General features: G+C 36.8%; 1 protein-coding gene and 1 pseudogene across 2 annotated transcripts; one reads left to right on the top strand and one right to left on the bottom strand.

Annotated features, from left to right (window-relative positions):
* Positions 1 to 146: 146 nt before the first annotated feature.
* On the top strand, positions 147 to 8,569 carry LOC143567613 (oxysterol-binding protein-related protein 2A-like; annotated as a pseudogene). Its single transcript, XR_013141446.1, has 10 exons — positions 147 to 510; positions 987 to 1,066; positions 1,178 to 1,231; positions 1,802 to 2,065; positions 2,551 to 2,706; positions 2,786 to 2,951; positions 3,959 to 4,099; positions 4,185 to 4,406; positions 8,182 to 8,295; positions 8,376 to 8,569. The product of XR_013141446.1 is annotated as an oxysterol-binding protein-related protein 2A-like (transcript).
* A 4,540-nt stretch (positions 8,570 to 13,109) lies between these two features.
* Positions 13,110 to 17,165, bottom strand: LOC143567611 (protein NRT1/ PTR FAMILY 6.3-like). Its single transcript, XM_077053990.1, has 4 exons — positions 16,915 to 17,165; positions 16,616 to 16,833; positions 15,462 to 16,036; positions 13,110 to 14,121 (listed from the first exon to the last, which is right to left on the bottom strand). Exons 1-4 carry the CDS (start codon positions 17,033 to 17,035, stop codon positions 13,254 to 13,256), a joined length of 1,782 nt encoding a protein of 593 aa, XP_076910105.1. The 5' UTR covers positions 17,036 to 17,165; the 3' UTR covers positions 13,110 to 13,253.
* Positions 17,166 to 24,063: the final 6,898 nt, after the last annotated feature.

The following is a 24,063-nucleotide window of genomic DNA, read 5'->3' on the forward strand; positions in this document are numbered from 1 at the left end:
TAATGAATTCCTGGTTGCAGACCGTTGACGTAGGGCATGTTAGACCGAACCACGTAAATACTTGTGTCTCATGTTCGTATATTTTTATTTTTTCTGCAGTTTGATCCTAACATGAAATACTAGAAGAGAAGAAATGTATAATTGAAATGGTGTCTAGGCTTAAAGGGTTACTGAAATTTTATTATTTATTTTGGCAGGTGTTATCATTTCGCGAAAGCAGATCAGATGTAAAGAGATTTTATATATTTACAGCTACGAAAGCACTTTATCTCAGAACAAGTTCTAATAAAGAGAGGGTTGTCTGGATTGAAGCTTTGGCGTCAACCGAAATTCTGTTATCTTTAAGACAGTTAAATGATGTATCGTTGTCAACTGAAAGATTAAAGAAACGCTTAATCGAAGAAGGAACGGGCAACAAAGATTGTGGGCAGAGTTGGAGTTCCCTGAAATCCAAGGACATATTAAAAATCTCTGTGAAGAACGTTCGGATTTGCTTGAAAACGTGCGACAGTTAGAGGTGTGTTCTTTTCATTAAAAGTTTATTTTTAACTAACTAGTAAGTTTATATTATACTCTGTACTAATCATGTACCATTTTTCTTTTAGAAAAAAACACACCTTTGATGCCGTAGCGTTTCTGTTAAAGCCACCTAAGTACGCATCCAGTTTTGTTTATACAAAATACGACCCAAATATTTCTATAAATGATTTGTCCTTTCGACAGTCTTCGCTTTCCAAAATAAAGAACAAGTACTTTTTTTGAAATTACTTTTCGCGGTCATTTGGCCTATTTTATGGGAAAATGACAAAATATCCATTTCAACGAGAAAATTAACGAAATAGCCTTGACTTCTTAGAACTAAAAGTCAAACAGAGCGCAACAAGTGTCTTTTGGCGCTTGGCACTACAGATTCATCTTGGCGCAGCAGATCCAGAGGCCCCGCGAATTAGAAAAATGTTTTTCTATAAAATTAAAACGTAGTGTAGGAGATTTGAATCGAGGTTCTGATTCGTCAGTGATTGGTGACATGCGTCCAGTAATTGGTGGAAATTACCGGAAACTAAAAGTAAAAAAAAAAGTCAAACGACTATTTTCGTAATTTCAAAAAATCAAGTTTATTTTGTTAATATTCTCTGTCAATATAATGTTCATGATTTTCCCTGTTTTCATTTTTCAGATTCGGTGTAAAAGAAACCAGATCAACATTTGGGCCGGCTATGAGCAGGCCCGGGTGATCAACCAACCCCGGCCCGACACCCCGATAGGCCCGAATTATTTTTTAAAATTATAATGATATATATTTTTTGAAAAAAAATATGTATTTGGTCCATATTATTCAACTCATATTAGGTCCATTTTTTTTGCCGTCGGCCTAAAAAATTTTAACGATTCTTGGAAACGGCCCTGAGTTGGACGAGTGTTTTTCTACACATTAGTTGTCTAATGTGAACAAAGATTTGGATATCATCAAAGCTGTAACCTTTTGAAATCCTATAAATATGTAAAAGTTGCAGGCCCACCCATGTGGTTGAAGTTATCTTCTTCCTGATCTAACTCTCAATAATTCATCAAGTAAGAACCACAAATAATAAATTCTTTACAACACTTCCTAAGAAACTTACTACTGTCATTTCATTATACTCGTCACGTTGAACACGGGCCAGTTGTATATATATAAGTAGTTGATATGCTGGTTGATCAACTTTGTGTTTAATCATGCATTTGACATTTGGTATGTAACATAATACCATAATATTATTTACATAATATTTATCAAGCAAGCATATTTTGTATGTTTCAGGCTGCTTTTGATGACTGTTTTCCCGAATTAAAAACCCGACCCAATGAAATGTGTGAAGTCGAAAGGCGTAAGAAGCTTCCGGATCCAGCCGAGAAAGAAAAGGGGGTGAGTCTGTGGTCTCTGATCAAAGACAATGTCGGTAAGGATCTCACGCGAGTGTGTCTTCCCGTTTATTTTAACGAACCTATTTCGTCTCTACAAAAGTGTTTTGAGGACCTTGAGTATTCACACCTTCTGGATCAAGCTTACCATCATGGAAAAGAGGTACACAGTTATATTAGTCGGTTCGTGTGGTATGTTCAGATTTCACTTTTGGTCCCTAAATGTAGGAAAGTATACCATAAGTAGAAATGCATACATAAACATAACACGAACGGTCTCTGACATGAGTGGAGGTTATTTTTTACTTTTATAATTTTGAAAATGACCAAAATACCCTCGGTCCATCCATCCACGTCAAAGACCATTCGTGTTACATTTAAGCATATGTTTGGACTTATGGTTTAATTTAATATCATATATGATGTGGTTACAGGGAAACAGTCTCCAAAGAATATTAAATGTTAGAAATGTATACATAAAGGTAACACGAATGGTCTCTGACATGAGTGGAGGTTAACCTTTTCTGTTAAAATTTTGAAAATGACCAAAATACCCTTGGTTCATCCATCCACGTAAAAGACCATTCGTGTTACATTTAAGCATATGTTTGGACTTATGGTTTAATATCATATATGATGTGGTTATAGGGAAACAGTCTCCAAAGAATATTAAAGGTTGCTGCTTTCGCGGTTTCTGGATATGCTTCTTCAGAAGGACGACACTGCAAGCCGTTTAACCCGTTGTTAGGGGAAACTTATGAAGCTGATTATCCTGAGAAAGGTGTTCGCTTTATTTCCGAGAAGGTTTGTTGTTTTACAAAGTGTGCAGATTTATTTATTGTTACATTTTTGAAGGTCATTTTTTTTTAATTTGTCAAAACAGGTTAGCCATCATCCGACCATAATAGCGTGTCACTCAGAAGGCAAAGGGTGGAAGTTTTGGGGGGATACCAACATTCGAACAAGATTTTGGGGACGGTCAATTCAGCTTGATCCGGTTGGTGTTCTTACACTAGAATTTGATGATGGAGAGGTGTTCCTGGAGCAAGGTACATATTAGGACACAGACATGACACAATTATCAGGGCCGTCTCCGAGAATTTTAATACCTCAGTCGAGCTAAAACAAAAAGGCCCCTAAGCCCTAACGAGTAACGAAATATATAAGCTATTTCTTTAAACGACATTAACGTTATAACAATAAAAATAGCAAATATATAGTAATAAATTCAAATACAATAATAGCTAACTGCTAACCGATGATTTGTGAAACTCTCCTAGCATTCTTGACAACAAATTATTTGATTACCACTTCGCAGTTTATGTTATCAAAATATCCAATCGTTCGACTGAATAGCGGAACAACCATAAAATAACCATAAAATAAAATAATAAAATAGTTAAACTTAAAATCATACTCTGGTGAGTCACCGAGTTAGTATGGCGGTGGCCGATGTTCTTTTCTGGTGGCGCCGACAGTGGTGGACTGCCGGAGATGGTGGTGACTGGTGACATGGAACTAAAAAAGGAGGGTTGGAACTTGGAAGAGGGAATGTGAACGACGAAGCGCCGCCAGAGGCCTTATTTTGATCAGCCTTTTTTTTATTTAACTGATTATTAATTTTTTTTATTTTTATTGATTTTTTGATTTTGGTTTGGGCCCAATAACCTAAATTTTAACCATTGGATTTAGAATAACAATTTGTTTGGACCCAATAATTTTAAGAGTGATCAAAATCAATTTATAGTAGCTAAGAATTATTTTTTTTGGCCCCCAAAAAACAAGTGCCCCGGCGGAAGGTGCCGCTCGCACACCTTCAAGGCCGGCCTGACAATGATAAGTGTGTCTGACACGACACGTTTTCGTGTCATGGATAAATCTTTGAGTAGTGTTTGAGTTCACCTGGAGCCATTTTCTTAATTAAAAAAAAAAGGAAATCAAATGATATTTGAGTAAATAAAAAGTCAAGGGCCATTTCGTCAAAGTCAATGGTCAAACTTGCTATTTTGCCAATTTCCTTGGTTTTTACTTGGTATAATTTTGTATCTACTCCCAGGTGACAACCAACATTTACAATCTTATTTTTGGTAAAGTTTATTGTGATCATCATGGAACAATGCATATCCGAGGTAACCGAGAATACTCGTGCCAACTGAAGTTCAAAGAACAGTCTTTTCTTGAAAGAAATCCTCATCAGGTAACCGCTTTCAAAATGCTACATTATTCATGACTTTATCAAATCATTACTTTTTTTTTTTGTATATCAATATTCATTTTTGTAGGTACACGGGTTTGTTGAAGACGCTAGTCGTAAGAAATATGCGACTTTATTCGGAAAGTGGGATGACAGCATGCATTACATAAATGGAGTTGCAAATGTGAAGCCGAAGGATTTGAGTGATGCAACTCTTTTATGGAAAAGATCTTTGCCTCCGAGTAATCTCACTCGATACAATCTAACGGCTTTTGCTATCACACTGAATGAGTTAACACCAGGATTGCAGGTAGTTGGGACTAGAGGTGCACAAATCGGTTTTTTAAAAAAAACCGGTTCGGTTATTAACCGGACCGGTTTTTTTTGGCCCGGAAAAAAACCGGTTCGGTTAATAACCGGACCGGTTAATAACCGGTTTTTGTATGTCAAAACCCTAACCGGTCTAACCGGTTAGGACCGGTTTAGAAACCGGTTAGAACCGGTTAATAAACCGGTTTTTTTATTAACCGGTTTTTTAATAACCAATTTTTTTTTTTTTTTTAAATAACCATTATTTTTTCACAGTATAAACAAACCGGTAACTAGAAGGCAAACCGGTAACTATAAGGCAAAACGGACTGACCGAAGCCATTCTTTGCTTTCGTTGTTAGGGTTCTTTGCTTGGAAGATTAAAAACACATAACTTTCATTTATAGTTTTTACATTAAAAATACAAACATTAAATCGTTATCGCATATTCGTAACTCAAAAATACAAACATTAAAGAATGCTTAGACACGATTACATGAACAACTTGCTGTTTCTTACTCATTATTTGCCTCCATGTTTGCTGTTTCTTTAACTAATTTTCTTCGCTACCCGATCCCGAGCTATTCCTTAGGTAATCGTCGTACGCGGCTTCTTCATCGGTCATTGGTTGAGTGTGTCCTTGATTGACCTCGTCTTCATACAAGCCCGCCTCATACTCCATTTCCCCCTCGAGTGAGCGTTGATGTTGTGCCCTAACTAAAGAGTCCAAGTAATCCTTGTAGCAAATCGACATCTCTATAGCTGGTGGAGTGAGTCGAGTCCTCCTAATCGATATAACCCTGCCAGAAACAGAAAAAGCAGACTCCGAAGCTACCGTGGAAGCTTGGACCGTTAGTAAATCTTTGGCCATGGCGGCGAGGATCGGAAACTCATGCTCCTTACCTCTCCACCAAGCCAGCAAATCAAGACTTCTAAATTCATCCGGAGTCATGTGTTTCACAAAGTTGGTACCACCATACCTTCCAAGTTCACTGCTTGGGGTGTTTACCTTTTGACGTTTACCGGCGTCTTCCCAAATCATGTAGTACATCCCCATTTCAAGGTCGGTTTGGGATTGGGATTGGGCAACAGCTCTTAACGAGTCATGAATTTGGGAAGACGACCCGTATTTTGTAAGGTAAACATCATACATGTTTGACAAGGTGGTGTTGAAAGCATTCTTTAAAGTTTGGCTATAATAGGGGTTTTGATCGTTGTTTAACTCTAGCTCATCACAAATTTTTTCTATTAAAGCTTCAACACCACCAACATTGATGCAAGGGTTTAACGCAGCAGCACATGTCAAAACAGCGGGTAGTTCTTGAAAATATTTTCTAAATTTTTCTTTCATTTTTACACCCATATCAAAATAAGGTGCACCCCTACAATGAAGTTCACTCAACTTTGTGCACATGACAGCAATTTTTGGTAAAGCAATGGGGCTTATTGGATAGTAAACCCCGGATAAACTAGTTGTGCAAGATTTAAAAATTTGAAGGACCTCCGTAACGATCTCAATCAATAACCTGTTTCTAGGATCGTACGGTGCACATTTACCCCTACTTGACAAAATTTGATGAAACGCAATTAATGATTCTTTTTGTTGGATGGCTTTCTCAAACATATCACAAGTCGAGTTCCATCTTGTTGGACAATCCCAATTTGGCCCCAACCATTGACAATTAGCTTCTACACAAAATTTTTTGTATCTTGAAAATGTTTTATTGTTGCTAAAAACATCTCGTAACATTCTTTTAAAATTGTTTCTTTGCGTTTCGATCACGTTTAACCCATCTTGCACGGCCAAGTTGATAATATGTGCAATGCATCGGCTATGAAAAAACGCTCCATCACAAATAGGTTTATACTTTAATTTTAAATGGCCAACCGCGGCCGTATTGTTGGACGCGTTATCAAACGAAATTGAAAAGATTTTATGTTCAATCTTGTATTGTCGAATGACTTTATCCAAGAGTTTAAAAATATTTCTACCCGTGTGCGGGTAATCAAACAATTGAAACGCAACGGTTCGTTTCATCATTTGCCACGACTCGGGGTCAACCCAATGAGCCGTCACACAAATGTATGAGTCGGGCGAACCATTAGGTACCGACCACACATCCGTTGTTAAGTTTACACCAGTTTGTAAGTTTGAAAAGTATGAAATTAGTTCGGATTTAGCGTTTTTCCATGCTTTAAGACAATCTCTTCTAAGGGTCGAACGACTTACGTGTTGGTAGCGTGGTTGAACATACTTTTGCATCATCTCCGTGAATTGAGGGTTGTCGAAGTGGTTGAAAGGAAGTGTTTGTTGAATCACAAAGTTTGAAAACTTTTGACGTACCGCTTCAAGGTCGTACGTAAACACCGTTCCTTGATTCGTCATCTCCGGCTGCGAACTACTTCCCGATTCGTCCTTCAAGGCCTTGCAAAAGGGCCTTTGTACATGCGCTTTTAAAGTGGAGTTTGCATCTTTGCCATAAAACTTCAAACAATGTTTGCATCGAGCTTTTTGGCCACCGTTAGACATTTCGCATAGGTCGAAATGTTGCCAAACATTTTGGTTTCGTTTCGTGGGGATGACCCGAATGACCGTTTCTCCCGTGTTCGAGGCACCCATGTTGACGGATGAAGCAGCACTTTGGGAGGCCATGATAATCGACTACGAAATAAGAGCGTATGGAGTGGTAATGTGGTATAATTGAGCGTGAGATAACAAAATAATCGCGTATGAAATAAACGTTTAGAGCGTTTGGAGTTGTATAATCGAGTGTGATCTAACCAATACCCAACCTAAACTATATATAGATGTTTGTGGGGGTAAAATGGTAAAAAAAAAAACGGTCAAAAAAAAACGGCCATATAGCCATTACAACGTTCAAAAACCGGTTTTTAACCGGTTAACCGGTTATGGAGAAACCGGTTAACCGGTTTTTTTATAACGGTCAAAAACCGGTTTATAAAAAAACCGGTTAACCGGTTTTTCCATAACCGGTTATTAAAAAAAACCGGTTTTTTTAATAACCGGTTCGTTAACCGGTTTTGGCTCTAAAACGTGTAACCGAAATACGAACCGGCGGTTTGTAAACCGGTCAAACCGGTTTTTAAAAAACCGGTTTTCGTAAAAACCGGTTTCCGGTTTAAACCGGCAAACCGGTTCCCGGACCGGTTTTTTTTACCATCTCAAGTTGGGACATGATGAAATATAAATAATATATATATATATATATATATATATAGGGTGAGGATCCTAAGAGAACTTTTTGAAATTGAGAACTTTGAGAACCATTTTAGGGCACAAAAAAAACCCCTTAAGAAAAATTATAAAACGAAAAAAAAAACAAAAATCTTAAAAAAGTAAAAAACAAAAACCAAAAATTTTATTTTTCATCCCGGTTTCATAAAAAAAACCTAATTATACACATATATATATTTTTATTTAATCTAGATTTACATAATGTACACATATGTACATTATCATTTATTACATATATGTATAAAAATAAAAAATACGTATTATACATATATGTATAATTTTGCTAAACTGGTGAAAATTTTTTTGTTTTTTTACTTTTTTTTGTTTTCGCATTTTTTTTATAAATTTTTTTATTTTTCTTAAAGAAAGTTTTTTTGTGGTCCAAAATGGTTCTCAAAGTTCTCAATATCAAAATGATTCTCACATGACCCCAATCCTATATATACATATATTACTTTATTAGTTCTTATATTTAGTTTGTGTTTGTTTCTAATTATTCGGTGTTTGATAACGGGTTAAGGAGAAGCTTCCTCCTACGGATTCAAGACTCCGTCCAGATCAGCGACACCTGGAGAACGGGGAATATAACATGGCAAACGCTGAAAAGTTACGTCTCGAGACCAGGCAGAGAATGGTAACAATTAATAACAAATACAAATAACTCTTATGAACTTATTATTGATCGTTTATCGTTATCTGCTCTAAACTTTGCAGTTTAGAAAGTTACAAGAAAACGGATGGAAACCGCGATGGTTCCAAAAAGATAGTGAAAGTGGGACCTATCGATACGTAGGCGGATACTGGGAAAAGCGAGAGGAGCGCAGATGGGACGGTTGCCCAAGTATATTTGGTGAGGTTAGCCAAGATATTAGTGATTCCAAAAGCAGACCATGAATTATAAGGTAATGAATTTTACAAGTTATTTGTATACATACAAAAATAAAAGGAGGAAAAGAGAGTTAATTTCCCAAAAATGTCAGAAAGAAATTGTCCATACAAATTGTTTAGGAAAACAGAAAATATAGTGTATGCTTTTTTGTCAATATATATATAATCTTAAATCTTTTGAGGATTACATTATTTATGTATGTATTGTTTGCTACTTTACTAGCTCATTTGGGAAATCCCTAATTTCCTTTGGTTTCTAGCTTTATGTAGAAGTTTTCATAGTGAAACCGTTTAAACTAAAGCAAGTCGGTCGGTTTAAGATCTAAACATTTACAGTTCGGTTCGGTTTAGAACATGGAATCAGCAGTATAACCTTTATTATTTATGTCATGAACCGTCAATTTTAATAAAAAATATTAATATTGAAAAAAGAAATTGTTCAAACCACTAAAAACAAACCATTAAACAGCTAAACCAGCCGGTTCATTTTGGTTAGGCCTGGCGCAGGCCCAAACAGGGCTTAGCCGCCGTCTCAGTCTTATTTATGTCAGGACCTTTTTCTATATATATTAAAAAAAGTTGTGTTTAGATAAAGGGTCTAAAAATTATACAAAAGTCCAAATATAAATAAAATAATGAATCTGTATCTTCTAAGTTCGAATAGATTAGTGATAATATAGGTCTTACATTCTGTTTAATTGCTAAATTGGGCCTAAGTCAGAACTGTCGAAGCACGAAATGAATCTGACCTGATCCATGACGATGTTTCCACGGATTTTCGAGATGAACGTGCCACGCCTTGATCTTCTTCTCCAGCTGCTTGAGACCTGCAATGGTTTTTTGGGGGTGTGGAGGTGACTGCTAAGAAATCCTGAGGGATCTCTTGTTTACATACACAAAAAAGTGGTGGTGGCTCTTATTGAGCATGACCTCTAATAAGGAGGTGGAGACCTCCTTATATAGAGAGTCTCATGGCCACCATCATGGTACCCTAATGGGCCTAGCCCAGTTAGGGTTACCTCCACAAAACCCCCTCAGCCCAATAACATTGTATTAGTCCATATAATAAAATAAGCCAAACATAATAAATTTAGGGTCGTAAAACCGGGTTTAGTACCATACCCCTACAAGCCCCCCCAAGTCCAGTGTTGCTCCTGGACGCGCAAGCGTCTAGGTGGAGCGCTGGACTTTATGAGGTGTGTTAGGCTATGAGGCGGTTTTTTCCCTGTTCTTTGGCCTTGTTTTTATTGTCTTTGAGTTTTGGGAGGTTTTCTTCATGATGGTGACGAGCTGTAAAAATAATGAAGCTTGCGCGTGAGGCGGCTTACGAGCTATAATAATAGAGCCTGCGCGAGTTGCGGCTTACGAGCTATAATAATAATAAAGCCTGCGCGTGAGGCGACTTACTGGCTGTAAGAATAATGGAGCTTGCGCGAGAGGCGTCTTATGAGCTGTAATAATAATAACAGCTTGCGCGCGAGGCGACTTACGGGCTGTAAGAATAATGGAGCTTGCGCGAGAGGCGTCATATGAGCTGTAATAATAATAACAGCTTGCGCGCGAGGCGTCTTATGAGCTGTATGAATAATAAAGCTTGATCGCGAGGCGTCTTACGAGCTATAAGAATAATGACAGCTTGCGCGCGAGGCGTCTTATGAGCTGTAATAATAATAACAGCTTGCGCGCGAGGCGTCTTACGAGCTTTATGAATAATAACAGCTTGCGCGCGAGGCGTTTTATGAGCTGTAATAATAATAACAGCTTGCGCGCGAGGCGTCTTACGAGCTATATAAGAATAATAACAGCTTGCGCGCGAGGCGTCTTACGAGCTTTAAGAATAATGACAGCTTGCGCGCGAGGCGTCTTATGAGCTGTAAGAATAATGGAGCTTGCGCGAGAGGCGTCTTACGAGCTACTTTATGTCCCGCGCCACGCGCAGATGTTGCATGCGCGTGCGCGTAGACTTTGGTTTTGTGTTATGCGCCACGCGCAGATGTTGCATGCGCGTGCGCGTAGGCTTTATGTCCCGCGCCGCGCGCAGATGTTGCATGCGCGTGCGCGTAGACTGTGATATGTGTGAGCATGTGATGCGTAAGCATGTGTAATATGCGTGAGCATATGTGATGCGTGAGCATATGTGGTGCATGAGCATGTGGTATGAGGATTCCCAACCTTGAAGTTTGGCGCGTAGCCAGACGGGATATTATGAGGATTCCCAACCTTGAAGTTTGGCGCGTAGCCAGACGGGATGTTATGAGGATTCCCAACCTTGAAGTTTGGCGCGTAGCCATACGGGATGTTATGAGGATTCCCAACCTTGAAGTTTGGCGCGTAGCCATACGGGATGTTATGAGGATTCCCAACCTTGAAGTTTGGCGCGTAGCCATACGGGATGTTATGAGGATTCCCAACCTTGAAGTTTGGCGCGTAGCCATACGGGATGTTATGAGGCTTCCCAACCTTGAAGTTTGGCGCGTAGCCATACGGGATGTTATGAGGCTTCCCAACCTTGAAGTTTGGCGCGTAGCCATACGGGATGTTATGAGGCTTCCCAACCTTGAAGTTTGGCGCGTAGCCATACGGGATGTTATGAGGCTTCCCAACCTTGAAGTTTGGCGCGTAGCCATACGGGATGTTATGAGGCTTCCCAACCTTGAAGTTTGGCGCGTAGCCATACGGGATGTTATGAGGCTTCCCAACCTTGAAGTTTGGCGCGTAGCCATACGGGATGTTATGAGGCTTCCCAACCTTGAAGTTTGGCGCGTAGCCATACGGGATGTTATGAGGCTTCCCAACCTTGAAGTTTGGCGCGTAGCCATACGGGATGTTATGAGGACTCCCAACCTTGAAGTTTGGCGCGTAGCCATACGGGATATTATGAGGACTCCCAACCTTGAAGTTTGGCGCGTAGCCATACGGGATATTATGAGGACTCCCAACCTTGAAGTTTGGCGCGTAGCCATACGGGATATTATGAGGACTCCCAACCTTGAAGTTTGGCGCGTAGCCATGCGGGATATTATGAGGATTCCCAACCTTGAAGTTTGGCGCGTAGCCATACGGGATATTATGAGGATTCCCAACCTTGAAGTTTGGCGCGTAGCCATACGGGATATTATGAGGATTCCCAACCTTTGAGTTTGGCGCGAGGCCATATGGGATATTATGAGGATTCCCAACCTTTGAGTTTGGCGCGAGGCCTGATGCGCGCATGCACGGCGATGGAGTGGTGACTCGTGAGTGCGCGTGCATGGCGGAGGTCTCTTGCGCAAAACCCAGATGGTGGTTTCCGCGGCGGCACATGCACGGCTGCGGAGTGAGAATCCGCGGGCGCGCGTACTTGGCGGCGGAAGTCTGGTAATTTCCGGATCTGCAATTTTAGAGTCAGATCTGCAACTTTAGACCTAAAATCCAGGTCTGTAATCTAGACCTAGATCTGTAAATCAGACCTAGATAGATCTGAAGCTCGGAGCAGATTTAAAACCATCACAGATCTGGAGACCTGATCATTCGAACCAGGCCGTTTCTTTTTGCACAGATCTGGAAGCCTCTTTTTAGATCTATGGATCTTTTTGAGCTTTAATAGAACAAGCCTTGAAGCTTTTTTCTGTAAACTTCCAGATCTGGGTTTTTCCTGGGAGAGATCTGACAGCCGAGATGAAGATCAAAGGGTAGTTCGTTGCCGTTCCACGGATGGCGCCAATGTCGAAGCACGAAATGAATCTGACCTGATCCATGACGATGTTTCCACGGATTTTTGAGATGAACGAGCCACGCCTTGATCTTCTTCTCCAGCTGCTTGAGACCTGCAATGGTTTTTTGGGGGTGTGGAGGTGACTGCTAAGAAATCCTGAGGGATCTCTTGTTTACAGACACAAAAAAGTGGTGGTGGCTCTTATTGAGCATGACCTCTAATAAGGAGGTGGAGACCTCCTTATATAGAGAGTCTCATGGCCACCATCATGGTACCCTAATGGGCCTAGCCCAGTTAGGGTTACCTCCACAAAACCCCCTCAGCCCAATAACATTGTATTAGTCCATATAATAAAATAAGCCAAACATAATAAATTTAGGGTCGTAAAACCGGGTTTAGTATCATACTCTTACAAGAACAATTCTAATTAGTTGATAAACGATATGGGCTCAACCATTTGCACCATCTACAATTAGGGATGAGATCGGTACTGATCCCGATCTTCCCAAAATCTTGGTATCGGTACCGAAAATCCCGTTTACGCATCCCTATCTACAATCGTAATCGGGAATTCAAGAGTCGCAGGGGCCGAAATGCCTAATGGCACTTGTCTTGCAAAAATAAATTACATAAGGCCCAAGTTTCAATACTGGAATCTCAGAGACAGGCTTACAATTTTTCATTCCCTAAATGCCTAGTTGACGGCTTGATCAAGAATTTTCATCAAAACCGATGGAATCAGATATAAACACGACCGCTTGTTTTCACTTTTTCTTGCCCTAAAAAGAAAGTAAAGCACGTCACAAAAATGACAAAACTATAATAAAAATGGATATACATATGAAATAAACTTTATATTTGATCATCATTTGTTTAAGCTACACGAAATAATGGGTGGGTGCACTTTTACATCTCCATTATTTTGGTCGTCATCATCATCATCTTCAACTTATACAAAGCAACTAATATTAGACAATATACTTAAACAAAGGAGGGATAAAATAGTCAAATCACTTGTTCACTTGCTCTTCTTCCAACTCAATACCTTCCTCAGCAACCCTATGCTCCCTGTAAACGTACCATTTTGCCCCTAACAAATATAACCCCATGTTTATAACACTTAGAACCGTAAGCAACCAATAGAAGTTATAAAGTTTCCCCTTATTCAAATTATCGGCTAACCACGGGTCCTGGTTTCCAGTCACCTTGTGCACTATGGTCACCAACAACGAGCTAAAAAAGAACCCCAACGACAATGTGCTTAAAAACAACCCGGTACTCATTGTTTTCATCCCTTTAGGACATTCCCTTAAAAAGAAATCAAGTTGTCCTATGTAGGTAAATGCCTCACCGGACCCCACAAAGAAAAATTGTGGGACCAACCAAAACACGCTAAGTGGGACCACCTTTGATGGGTCATCAACCAAACCATGGGCTTGGGCCATGTGGAGCCGCTTGATCTCGATCAACGCGGCTGCAACCATTGCAAATGTGGATAGGACTAGCCCAACACCTATGCGTTGGAGTGGGCTTAGCCCTTGCGGTTGTTTTAAGAAGCGTTTGGCGATTGGGACTATGATTCGGTCGTATATGGGGACGGTTAGGAGAATGCTGCCCACGAAGAAGACTGTGAGGGAAGCTGCGGGGATGAGGAAGGATTTGCCTATGTGTCGGTCCATGGTGGTGGCTTGTGATACGGAGAAAGTGGTCATTTGGGCGTATATGGTCCAGAACATGATTGTGGTGGCCCAAATTGGGAGCATTGTGATCACCATTTTTACTTCTTCCACATCGGTTAAAGTTGCGAGGCACCATTTGCTTGCCTTTGAAATTTCACCCGGTTTTTCGTTGTTCTTGATTGCTGCTTTGTCAAGAAAACTACAAGTACAGAAACAAATAAGTTATATGATTAGTAGGTGCTAAATGAGCCTTATATGAACCTAAAAATCATGATGGATACATGAAACGGAATACCAAATGCATATTCACAGGTTGACACCATTACCCCGTAAGTCCGTATACAGAAATATATAATTTCTTTAGAAACATAAAAATCAAATGATTTGTAAGTTTAAATTGGTCAATCAGTAAACCTGTTAGGTTAACCAGATCAAAACACTTTTAGCTAAAAGTATTGACAAGTGATTGAAAATGTCAAATAGATTAAACATGTTTGATGTTTCTATGTACGTAGGTATATGATTTATAATATATGTAAATACAATTGAGCTTTATGATAGTATTTTAACTAATTTTTTTTCTACTCAAAGGTGTCATAGCTTTGTTAGAGCTCAACTTGACTCAAGTAAGTTAAATCAATTTGGCTCGTTTCAAGTTTTACATTTAAAGCTTGAGTTTGGTCCATAAATAATTTTTCAATCTTTAGTTCGACTCAGACTTGATCCTTTTTATTATTTATTAACTATTTAATTAGTATTTTATATATACATATAACTATTTTTATATATAACTACATATAGTATAATATATTTTTAATTTTATCATGATTATATAAATGAGATATTTCTTATGTAATGCATAATTATTATAATAAATAAAAATGATTTTATTTATATCAGTTACATATATATATATATATATATATATATATATATATTATATTCTTTTATACTTATGCAAAATGAGTTCCATGCCAATTGGTTTATTAAGGGTTATGCTACACTAGCTTCTCCGTTACGTTATAGTATTATACCTACCGTGCCACATTTATAAAATTAGGTCATATAAAACAAATTTTCACGTCATATGGGCTGCATAACTTCTGAATTAACTTACTACTGTCACGTCAGTCAATTTCAGTCAAATTATATGAACCGTCTAATAGTTTGTAATTTTGTATAAGACCTTATAGGGGTCAAAATATGCATTCTCGTCCTGTGATATCACATGACGGTATACAAAAAGTACATTTTGAAGTTATGTTATACAACCATCCAAAGGCTGAAAAGTTACTGTTGACAGTCTGGACTCATTTATTGGCTTGTTCACTTGTTGGCCTATTTGTTTGGATAGATTCACAGTTCACTGCTTGACAACAAAAGTACAAAGATATATAGTTTTGTACTTTTGTTTTATCATTATGCGTTACTTTAACTCACACGTATTAAGTATGTGTTTTAGAAACTTGTAACCAAAAAACTAGAAATAATAATAATAATAATAATAATAATAATAATAATAATAATAATAAGACTAACCGGAACTGTTTGCTATGGGGCAACTTCTGCTTTAGTTTCCGAGGATCTTCAGCATTCTGAACATCATCAACATTAAACAACAAACTAGGATCCGAGGGTAACTCCAAATGTCGTCTCCTCCACGCCGCAATAAAAACCGATGCTATTTGAGTTAGCGGACTACCTACCAGTTTCTTGAACCGGTACCTTCGGGTACCCGACATGAATATTACAAACCCCAACACGATACAACACGCCACGATCCCGTAACCCCATCTACGTCCTAGGTTGTCTTGAATATAAACAAGGACCGTAACCGCGGCTAGTGACCCGATACTTATGAAGAAAAAGAACCAATTAAAGAAAGCAGTCATTTGTGCCTTTTCTTCTTTGTTGGATTCGTCAAACTGGTCTGACCCGAAACCTGATACGCTGGACTTGAGTCCTCCGGTTCCTAGAGCGGTTAGGTAGAGTGCGAGGTATAGGACTGCTAGCTGGAGATCGGTTGCTGGAACGCAGGAAAAACCCCCGGTTTGGGTGCATTTTGGTGGTTGTAAACTTGGAATGGCAGTTGAGATTGATAATATTGTCACACCCTAATGATTATTAACCAAAAAATAAATAAATAAAAACTAGCAAAGAAACATACACATTAAAACATAGAGAAGTTGTGAGGACTGATAATTTCTACATGATTTGGAACATGACACGAAAATAATCAGTTTTGGTTAACATATCTATCACGTTTAGAAAACAGGTTGTGTGCTGGTTGAACTGTTTAATTAAATGACGCGTTTTCAAGTTGAAATTTTCCCTTTTGGCTAAACAAGTGAAACATGTCGTGTTCACAACATGGTTATCATCCTTCAACCGGCACCCCGTTTGGATAAACGAGTCAAGCATGTCGTGTTTGAAGTACACAATTTTAAGTTAGTGCGAGTTAAGGTTGATGCTTACAACACAGGTAATATAGAAGTTATGTTCAAGTTAAACAGTGTCATAAAATTCAAGTTGTGTTAACAATTCAATTCGTCAGCCTCACTAACTAACAACTTAGATGGTGATTTAAAAAACCATTATCACACCTTTAAAAATACAAACATGGTGTGTATAAAAAAAATAAAACAAAATAAAAACAACATAAGTAATATAAAAGTGTAAAAAGGTATACTAACCAATGCTTGAACCGCCGTGAATATTGCAATAGTAAGATACCGGCCGAGAAAGGTGTCGGCAACAAAACCACCTAGGAGACACAACATGAACGAGGTACCCATGAAGTTCGTAACGTCGTTGGCCGCGTTAGCATTTCCTAAGTGCATGGTACCGGTCAAGTATGTCACCATATTAACCGCGATTCCTAGCGTTGCTAGTCTTTCGCATGCCTCCACCCCTGCATTTAAATATACAACAGATAATAATATTAATAGTCGTAAGAACAAAAAAAAAAAAATTAACAAAGTGTTAACTGGACCTAGAATCATGGCGGCACTGGTCCAGCCGCCGGTGGTGGAACGAGCTGCTGGCCGGCCTTTGTAGTCCCAAGCATCGGGCACGGTTTTGGCGAGTTGTGACTCAGGATCAGAGAGAACCATAATTTTGTTTACTTTAAATTTTGTTGTATGGTTTTCTTTAGTAATGTGTGAACTATGAAGAGTATTTGAGGGCAAAGGCTATATAAATGGAGGCAAGACTGAGCTGTCTTTTATAGCCGTGACAATATCACATTTCAAAGTTTTTACGTGTTACACAATGTCACTTTTTTTCCCTTTTCATCCCCACTTCATTTTGCTATGTATTATTATTATTATTATTATTATTATTATTATTATTATTATTATTATTATTATTATTATTATTCATGGTTTAAAGAATAGTTTTCAAAAAAGAATATACCATAACTTTCTACAAGTAATTTATTGCAAGTATTCTTTTTACCTTGAGAATTGTTGTTTGGAGTAAAGATGAGCTCGGTACCGGGACCGGCATCGAAAATTCCGATCCCGAAAATCGCAAATTTTTTGTACCGGTACCGGTACTGAAATGTTAGGTTCGGTACCGGTATTTAAAGTAAAATTCGGGAAATACCGGTACCGTACCGGTCCCGAAAACTCAAAACCTTGGTACCGATTCGGTACCGACGGTACCAAATTGGTACCGATTTCGGTACCGGTACCAATCGATACCATACCGATTTTTGCTCATTCCTAGCTTGGAGTCGGTATTTTAATAACTCGAATCAAGTTAAGTTTAAACAAGCTTCAACTTGTTTATTTAATAAACGAGCTTGAGGATAACTTGCTGAGCTCAAAAAGGGGTGTTAGTCAACATGCCTGTTTTTTAATATTCCTTTATTAATTATATTCAACTAGTGTCTTACCGGCACAATAACGCACCAGATAAGTCAGATCTGTTTATGTACTCGTTGCGTTGCAGTGGTGAACTAATATGGATTTTATTGATTAACATATAAAAAAATAAAGTATTTAAAACGACATTTACTCTGTCGATAAACCCCGGGCATTAGTAAAACCCGAGCGTTGAAACTCGGGCGCTGCTAAAACCCTGTGGGTAAAAACCGAGCGTTACGACAACGAGTCAACGTGAATTTGAGATCAATCAACTACGTTCGTTATGTTATAAGCAACGTGGATAAAAACCAAGCGTTTAAACGTAAAAAACAAATTTGTCTAGTTAACCTAATTGGTAAATTCCTTTTGTGACCACACTGGTTTAGGAAAAAAAAACTCATTTTATTGTTAGGATGATTTGTTTGATAGTTTTCAAGAAATCAAACAAAATTCATAGGCCAGTATCCCAAAATAACACAAACAACGACGAGCAAACCTATAAATAATAAGTGAAACAAGTTTTGTTTTATTATAATTTAACATTTTCCATTATTTATCAAGTTTTATTACAAAATTTGTCTTTTTAAACAAACTTTAAAAGAATTGAAACAGTGGCATGCACTTTTTTATTGAATGATCATGTGATCGTTCTACTTAACATGCAAATTGTGTACAAAAGTGATTAACAGAAAACGACTTTATTTTCACAAAACGTGAAGTATTTTAGAATGACCGCTAAAAATTTGGCACGTCAAAAAGTTATGAATAATGCAACATATTAAGTGTAACTCACGTCATTATAGTGGGTTATGCATTGGTGATCAAGAAGTTATTAAGGTTTTTATGGGTTGAAGACACAAACTTTTAAATGTAAATTATCAATATTAGTTTAAAGTAAAATTAATCTTTACACTAGCGTGAAACAAACTAAGCTAGAACTCGAGCTTTATACATAAATAGCTTTGAAGCAACCTGAGCTTGAGTTTAAACTCTTTTAAGTTAAATGAGCTGAGTTTGAGGTTAGATGAGCAAAGGTGGGCTTCTTAGAGCAATGATACATGTAGACACAGGAAATTTTCTCATATGGCCATCGGAAATTGTTTTAATTTACTATCGCTATATACTGACAAGCTAGGTTGGTTGAGGCTTTTACAGTATAATTATATTCTTAAAAAAAATTCACAGGGGGCAGCCAACTGTTGGAAGTAATTTCGGACTCCGAGTCACACGTCGGTGAACTTGAGGGACCAATATTGACAAGTCGGTCATAATTTCGGACTCCGAGTCACATTATGTTTCCTAATTGTATTGTAATTTTCGAGTTAATGAGAATTACGAGATCGAGCTTATGATCTAAATATCGTTTTTGTTTTCTAAATTTCACCAACTCCCGTACCACAACGGTACGTTCGTGCCTGCATCCTTTAGATTTGTAGGTCTTTGATGAAGATAGGCTCATGCTCTTTTGTTGATTCTCTTTCCTAGAGGCCATGTTCTCTTAAGACAAGTTAACATTTAATATAATTTTGTTTTATTCTTCATTCTTGGAAGAAATTGATGGTACCATTCAGTAACTTGGAACCCAATTTATTTGTAAATTACTTGGTTGAGAGGGGTATGGTTGAACAAAATTTGTTAATTTAATATTTATTTTCATTTTTTTCAACTAATTGATATTTATAATAATCTTTTACTTTAAAACTGTTTTAAACACTATTGTATAACGACTGTGTATTAATAGTGTTTAATAGGTTTATTGTTTCTTATATATCAATTATTAATATTGTATTTCAAGAACTACCTCTTATTAGACGGTCTCAAACTAGTGTGTGTGCATAGGTAAAGTATATAATGAAAACTTACTTGAGTTGTGAAAACCCTATGTAATATCATTTTTTTTGTTACATTTAATACAAAACATTGAAAACATAAAAGAAAATGTTTTGCTATTTTTTTACATTTTTTTACTAATTTTTATATATGTTTTCAGGAGAGAGAAAATATAAATTAACTTTTATATTTTTTTTATTAACTTTAATTGTGAACCACAAGATTTAATCTTTAATTAAAACATGTGGTTAAAAATGAGTTTTTAGAGTTTTCACAACTCAAGTGGGTTTTTATTATAACCTAACCCTATATATATATATATAGGGGAGGGTTAATGTACAAATGAAATTAACGTGCTAAACATGAGAATCAAGTAGAGTAATTATATATATAAGTAGAGTAATTATGTAATTACACCATAGAGTAATTACGTAATTACTTTATGATGTAATTATATAATTACTCTACTTGATTCTCACGTTTAGCACGTTAATTTCATTTGTGTTTGATCCAAACCCTATATATATATATATATATGATTCTTCATTCTTGGAAGAAATTGATGGTACCATTCAGTAACTTAATTGGACCCCAATTTATTTGTAATTACTTGTTTGAGAGGGGCATGGGTGAAGTATTAAAGCCATTTAGATGTTGGTCAGTGTTGCTTTTATCAAATCCAACTAACTTGACAATGATCTTAACCACGGGATCATCAGGGTTGCCTTCTTCTTGTGGCTACCATTCTTCACTTTTTCTCTCACCTTTTTCTAATAAAAAAATAGAAATTATAATTGCCTATATACGTACACACACGGGTGAATTATGGTAGAAAATTGATTAAGCGTTCAAATGTGTGAAGCCACCAAGAATCGACAGATGACTTGGTGCAACTGTGCAAGGGGTACTGCGATCACGCCAAAATTACGTACAATGTCAAATAACTATAGACATTACATTACATATATAACTAATAACGAATGTATATGAACACGTACAATATTAAATATTATGCAACTTATATAAATAATTATGCAACCAGTGCTTATGATTACGTGATATATGTTTACATTATGCAACATATTCACTTTTTTACAAATTTGATATAATTTATAATTTTATATAATAACATTGTTGTCGAGTTAAAATAACTGAATCCCCATATTATAAATTAAGTTTTTGTTAGTAATTATAACGTACAAAAAAAATGATGGAAAGAAAATAGTGAAACTACATAAAAGTTAGAGGTGGGCGATAAATCGGTTAACCAAACCAACTCGAAAATTGAACCAAAATTGTACTGGTTTGAAACCGATTATGCAGAAACCGGTTTGGAACCGATTTAAACCATAGGTTCAGAACCGGTTTGTAATTTTCTCCACCAAAACCGGTTCCAAACCGGTTCACGGAACCGAAGCCGGCCAAAATTGGTCAAAACCCGAACCAAAACCGATCAAAACCCAAACCGAAACCGATCATAAACTGGTTTTGACTTTTGTTGATCAAACGAACCAGTTTCAACCCAAATCGGTTTGAAGTTTTAAACCGGTTTGTTCACCTCTAGTAAAAGCCAACAATAACAAGAAGGATCTTTCATATTTTGCACCACCAGGCATCTAATTTCTGTAGTGTACATGTGACACCCCTAAAATGTTAGTTATTGATTATCGTTCTAATTTCTTATTTTGCACCTGCCAGCCACTTTGTATTTGATTCTATATATATAGCTATAGTTATATATAGTTATTTGTTATATAAAAAGTTGGTTTTAGTTGATACTTTACTGCATGCCTTTTATTAACAACAAAAAAGGGAAAAGAATACTAATTAATGAGATTTGAACAATTTAGTTGCGTGAAGTTTCTAGATTTGGTTGACATTACCTTACTAATTAATTTTAAAGAAATGTAGACAAAAAACTTTTGAATTACACTAACTTTAAGGGCCATTGTGGTTTTAAATATAAAGTTGAAGATCTTTGAATTGTCATATCTTTAGTTAAACGGGTAACGTGAACAAGTTAGCCTCTTATGTTTTAACTCATTTATTTTGTGAGGTTGGCAAGCTCTTAATATATAAGTTGTAATTAAATTATAAACCTGTTAAATACGCTGGTCGGCTATAATAAACATGTTAAGCATACTCAAAACATTTCATAAATGGGTTGGCACTCCTATATGCCTTTGCAATATCTTCTTGTCATTCACAAATCAACACACCTAATTCGCAACATTGAAGTCTCTATATCATTCTCCATCTTCAAATTTTAGAGCCTGCAGAGCATTCACATCAGCTACTCTATCTTTATAACATGCGAGTATTATCTAATAAAGTTTGTTTTAAAGTTATGAATGGTTAAACGTTAAAGGAACGAAAAAGTGCATTTTCTAATGTTTTAGGTAGACATTTGCTTGAGTATAGTTGGTATTCCTTTCACTTTCGCATATATGCGAAAAAAATTGAAACACCAAAAGTGAATTTGAGATCGATATGGCAAATCTAACTTATATGGCACTGGACCTACATTTGCAAGCACCTTATGTGGACCAAAATAGCATGGAACAGGCTTCCCTAAGACTCGAAATGGCATATATATGATGAACACATGTTTGAAACTTAAGATAAACTTGACACATTCCTCAAAGGAGATTGTTCTCCGCATTTCATAATCTTGACATATATTTTGTTGTGGGCTATTGAGAGGTTAAGATGGAACACGCTAAGTATATTCGTTCTGTGATAAAAATACTCATCAACGACAAGTGCCTAATTAAGCATTAGTTAGTTGACATGGAAGCGGTGCCAATTTTTATACTAGGCTTATTTATTTTAGTAGTGACATATGAAATAAGATTTTAACGAGTGTCACTATATTTTGGCTCTAGGATATTTATTTTACCGAATTGGATCGTGATACTAGAATGTTGAACGATAAGCTTTATCATGTCGATAAACAAAATGTTGTCTAAAGTTCTAGTAAATTGGGTAAAGGGAGTGATTAACAGATTGATTTTGGAGGAACAACTTAATGACTTTAGTTGTCGGGTAGAAGTATAACGAATGGTCTCCTGGATGAAGTAGTTGCTTGGCTTAAAAGATCAAAGAAAAACGTATGGTTTTCAAAATGGAGATAGATAACGTGCATTATAAGTCATGTTAATAGCTAATTACTAACAATCCAGTGAAGATTTACCCTTGGGAAAGGAGCACGTAAACTATGCCGTAAAATACGACAATGCCTTTGTGGGATTGATGGACGCTGTACAACAGCGTCCATCAAGTGACTATGGTCATTCTTAGATGGATCATGACCTGGAAAAGGTAAAAGTTTTGGGTATTGAACTTAGACGCATATAAATGGGGGTTTATACCTGTTAAAAGTATGGAAACATGAGCTTCAATGTTATGTTATTTTTTGTGCCTTTGGGCGATGGGTTATTACTATGATAATGATTGTTGTGAATGAATGTTTTGAACTTAGAACTCATTTATCATAGCTGATTTTTAGTATACACATCAGGTTGACATGTACACTTGATGTTTATATAAGGAATGGTTGGTGCTTGGTGTTGAGGCAGGTTATCCTACTAAAGAAACTGGCATCCAAGTCAAGAGTAAAAAGTTTTTAATTGTTTGTATTTTATTAAGACAATTACATGTTTATGTTTGTGATGCCTATGGGTATGAGATGTATGTTTCCGCCACTTTATTATTATTATTAGTATTATTATTTTTAAAGAAATGAATATATTCGTTGAAACCAACCAAATGATTTACATATAAAATTTTTTGCATATATATACAAAGTTCAAAAACTATGTTGCATATAAAATTTTTTTAATTGCTCGTATTTTATTACGACAATGATATGTTTATGTTTGGTCAAAGGTTTTGAAAGTTGTAATAGATTTGGTTGTAATACCTACGGATATAAGATATATGTTTCCGCCCCATATTATATATATAAAGTTTAAAAACCATGTTGCATGTAAAATGTTTTTAATCGTTCGTATCTTAATAAGACAATGATATGTTTATGTTTGGGCAAAGGTTTTAAAAGTGGTAATAGATTTGGTTGTGATATATACATGTATAAGATATTAAGATGCATGTTTCCGCTGCATTATTATATATTCAAAGTTTAAAAACCATGTATAAACCCAATATATGAGAAGTTTTTGGTTTTGGGTAGGGGTGTTCACGGTTCGGTTTCAAACCATGAAACCGCCCAAACCGGTCATCGGTTTGGTTTCACGGTCAGTTTTTTTACTTAAATTTTGGTCAGTTGGTTTCAGTAATATCAAACCCTAGCGAATGGTTTGGTTTACGGTTTAAATCGAAAACCAACCGTATAAAATCGAACCGGACCATGAGAATTTATTACAATAAAATTTTGAATAATTCTTATATGTATATAATTTAATGATTTAACTCTATTAGAT

The sequence above is a fragment of the Bidens hawaiensis genome, unplaced genomic scaffold, assembly GCF_021521415.1.
Source record: "Bidens hawaiensis isolate Kalapana, Puna unplaced genomic scaffold, B.hawaiensis_p1.1 tig00023456_1, whole genome shotgun sequence".
Taxonomy (NCBI): Eukaryota; Viridiplantae; Streptophyta; class Magnoliopsida; order Asterales; family Asteraceae; genus Bidens; species Bidens hawaiensis.

What these genes read in the sequence shown, in the direction of transcription:
- LOC143567611 (XM_077053990.1), bottom strand. Translation starts at nt 17,035, where the DNA reads ATGGTTCTCTCTGATCCTGAGTCACAACTCGCCAAAACCGTGCCCGAT. An exon ending in CAGTGCCGCCATGATTCTAG is followed by an intron (nt 16,834 to 16,914) that starts GTCCAGTTAACA and finishes ATTTAAATGCAG; the next exon opens with GGGTGGAGGCATGCGAAAGA. An exon ending in CCCCATAGCAAACAGTTCCG is followed by an intron (nt 14,122 to 15,461) that starts GTTAGTCTTATT and finishes CTGTACTTGTAG; the next exon opens with TTTTCTTGACAAAGCAGCAA.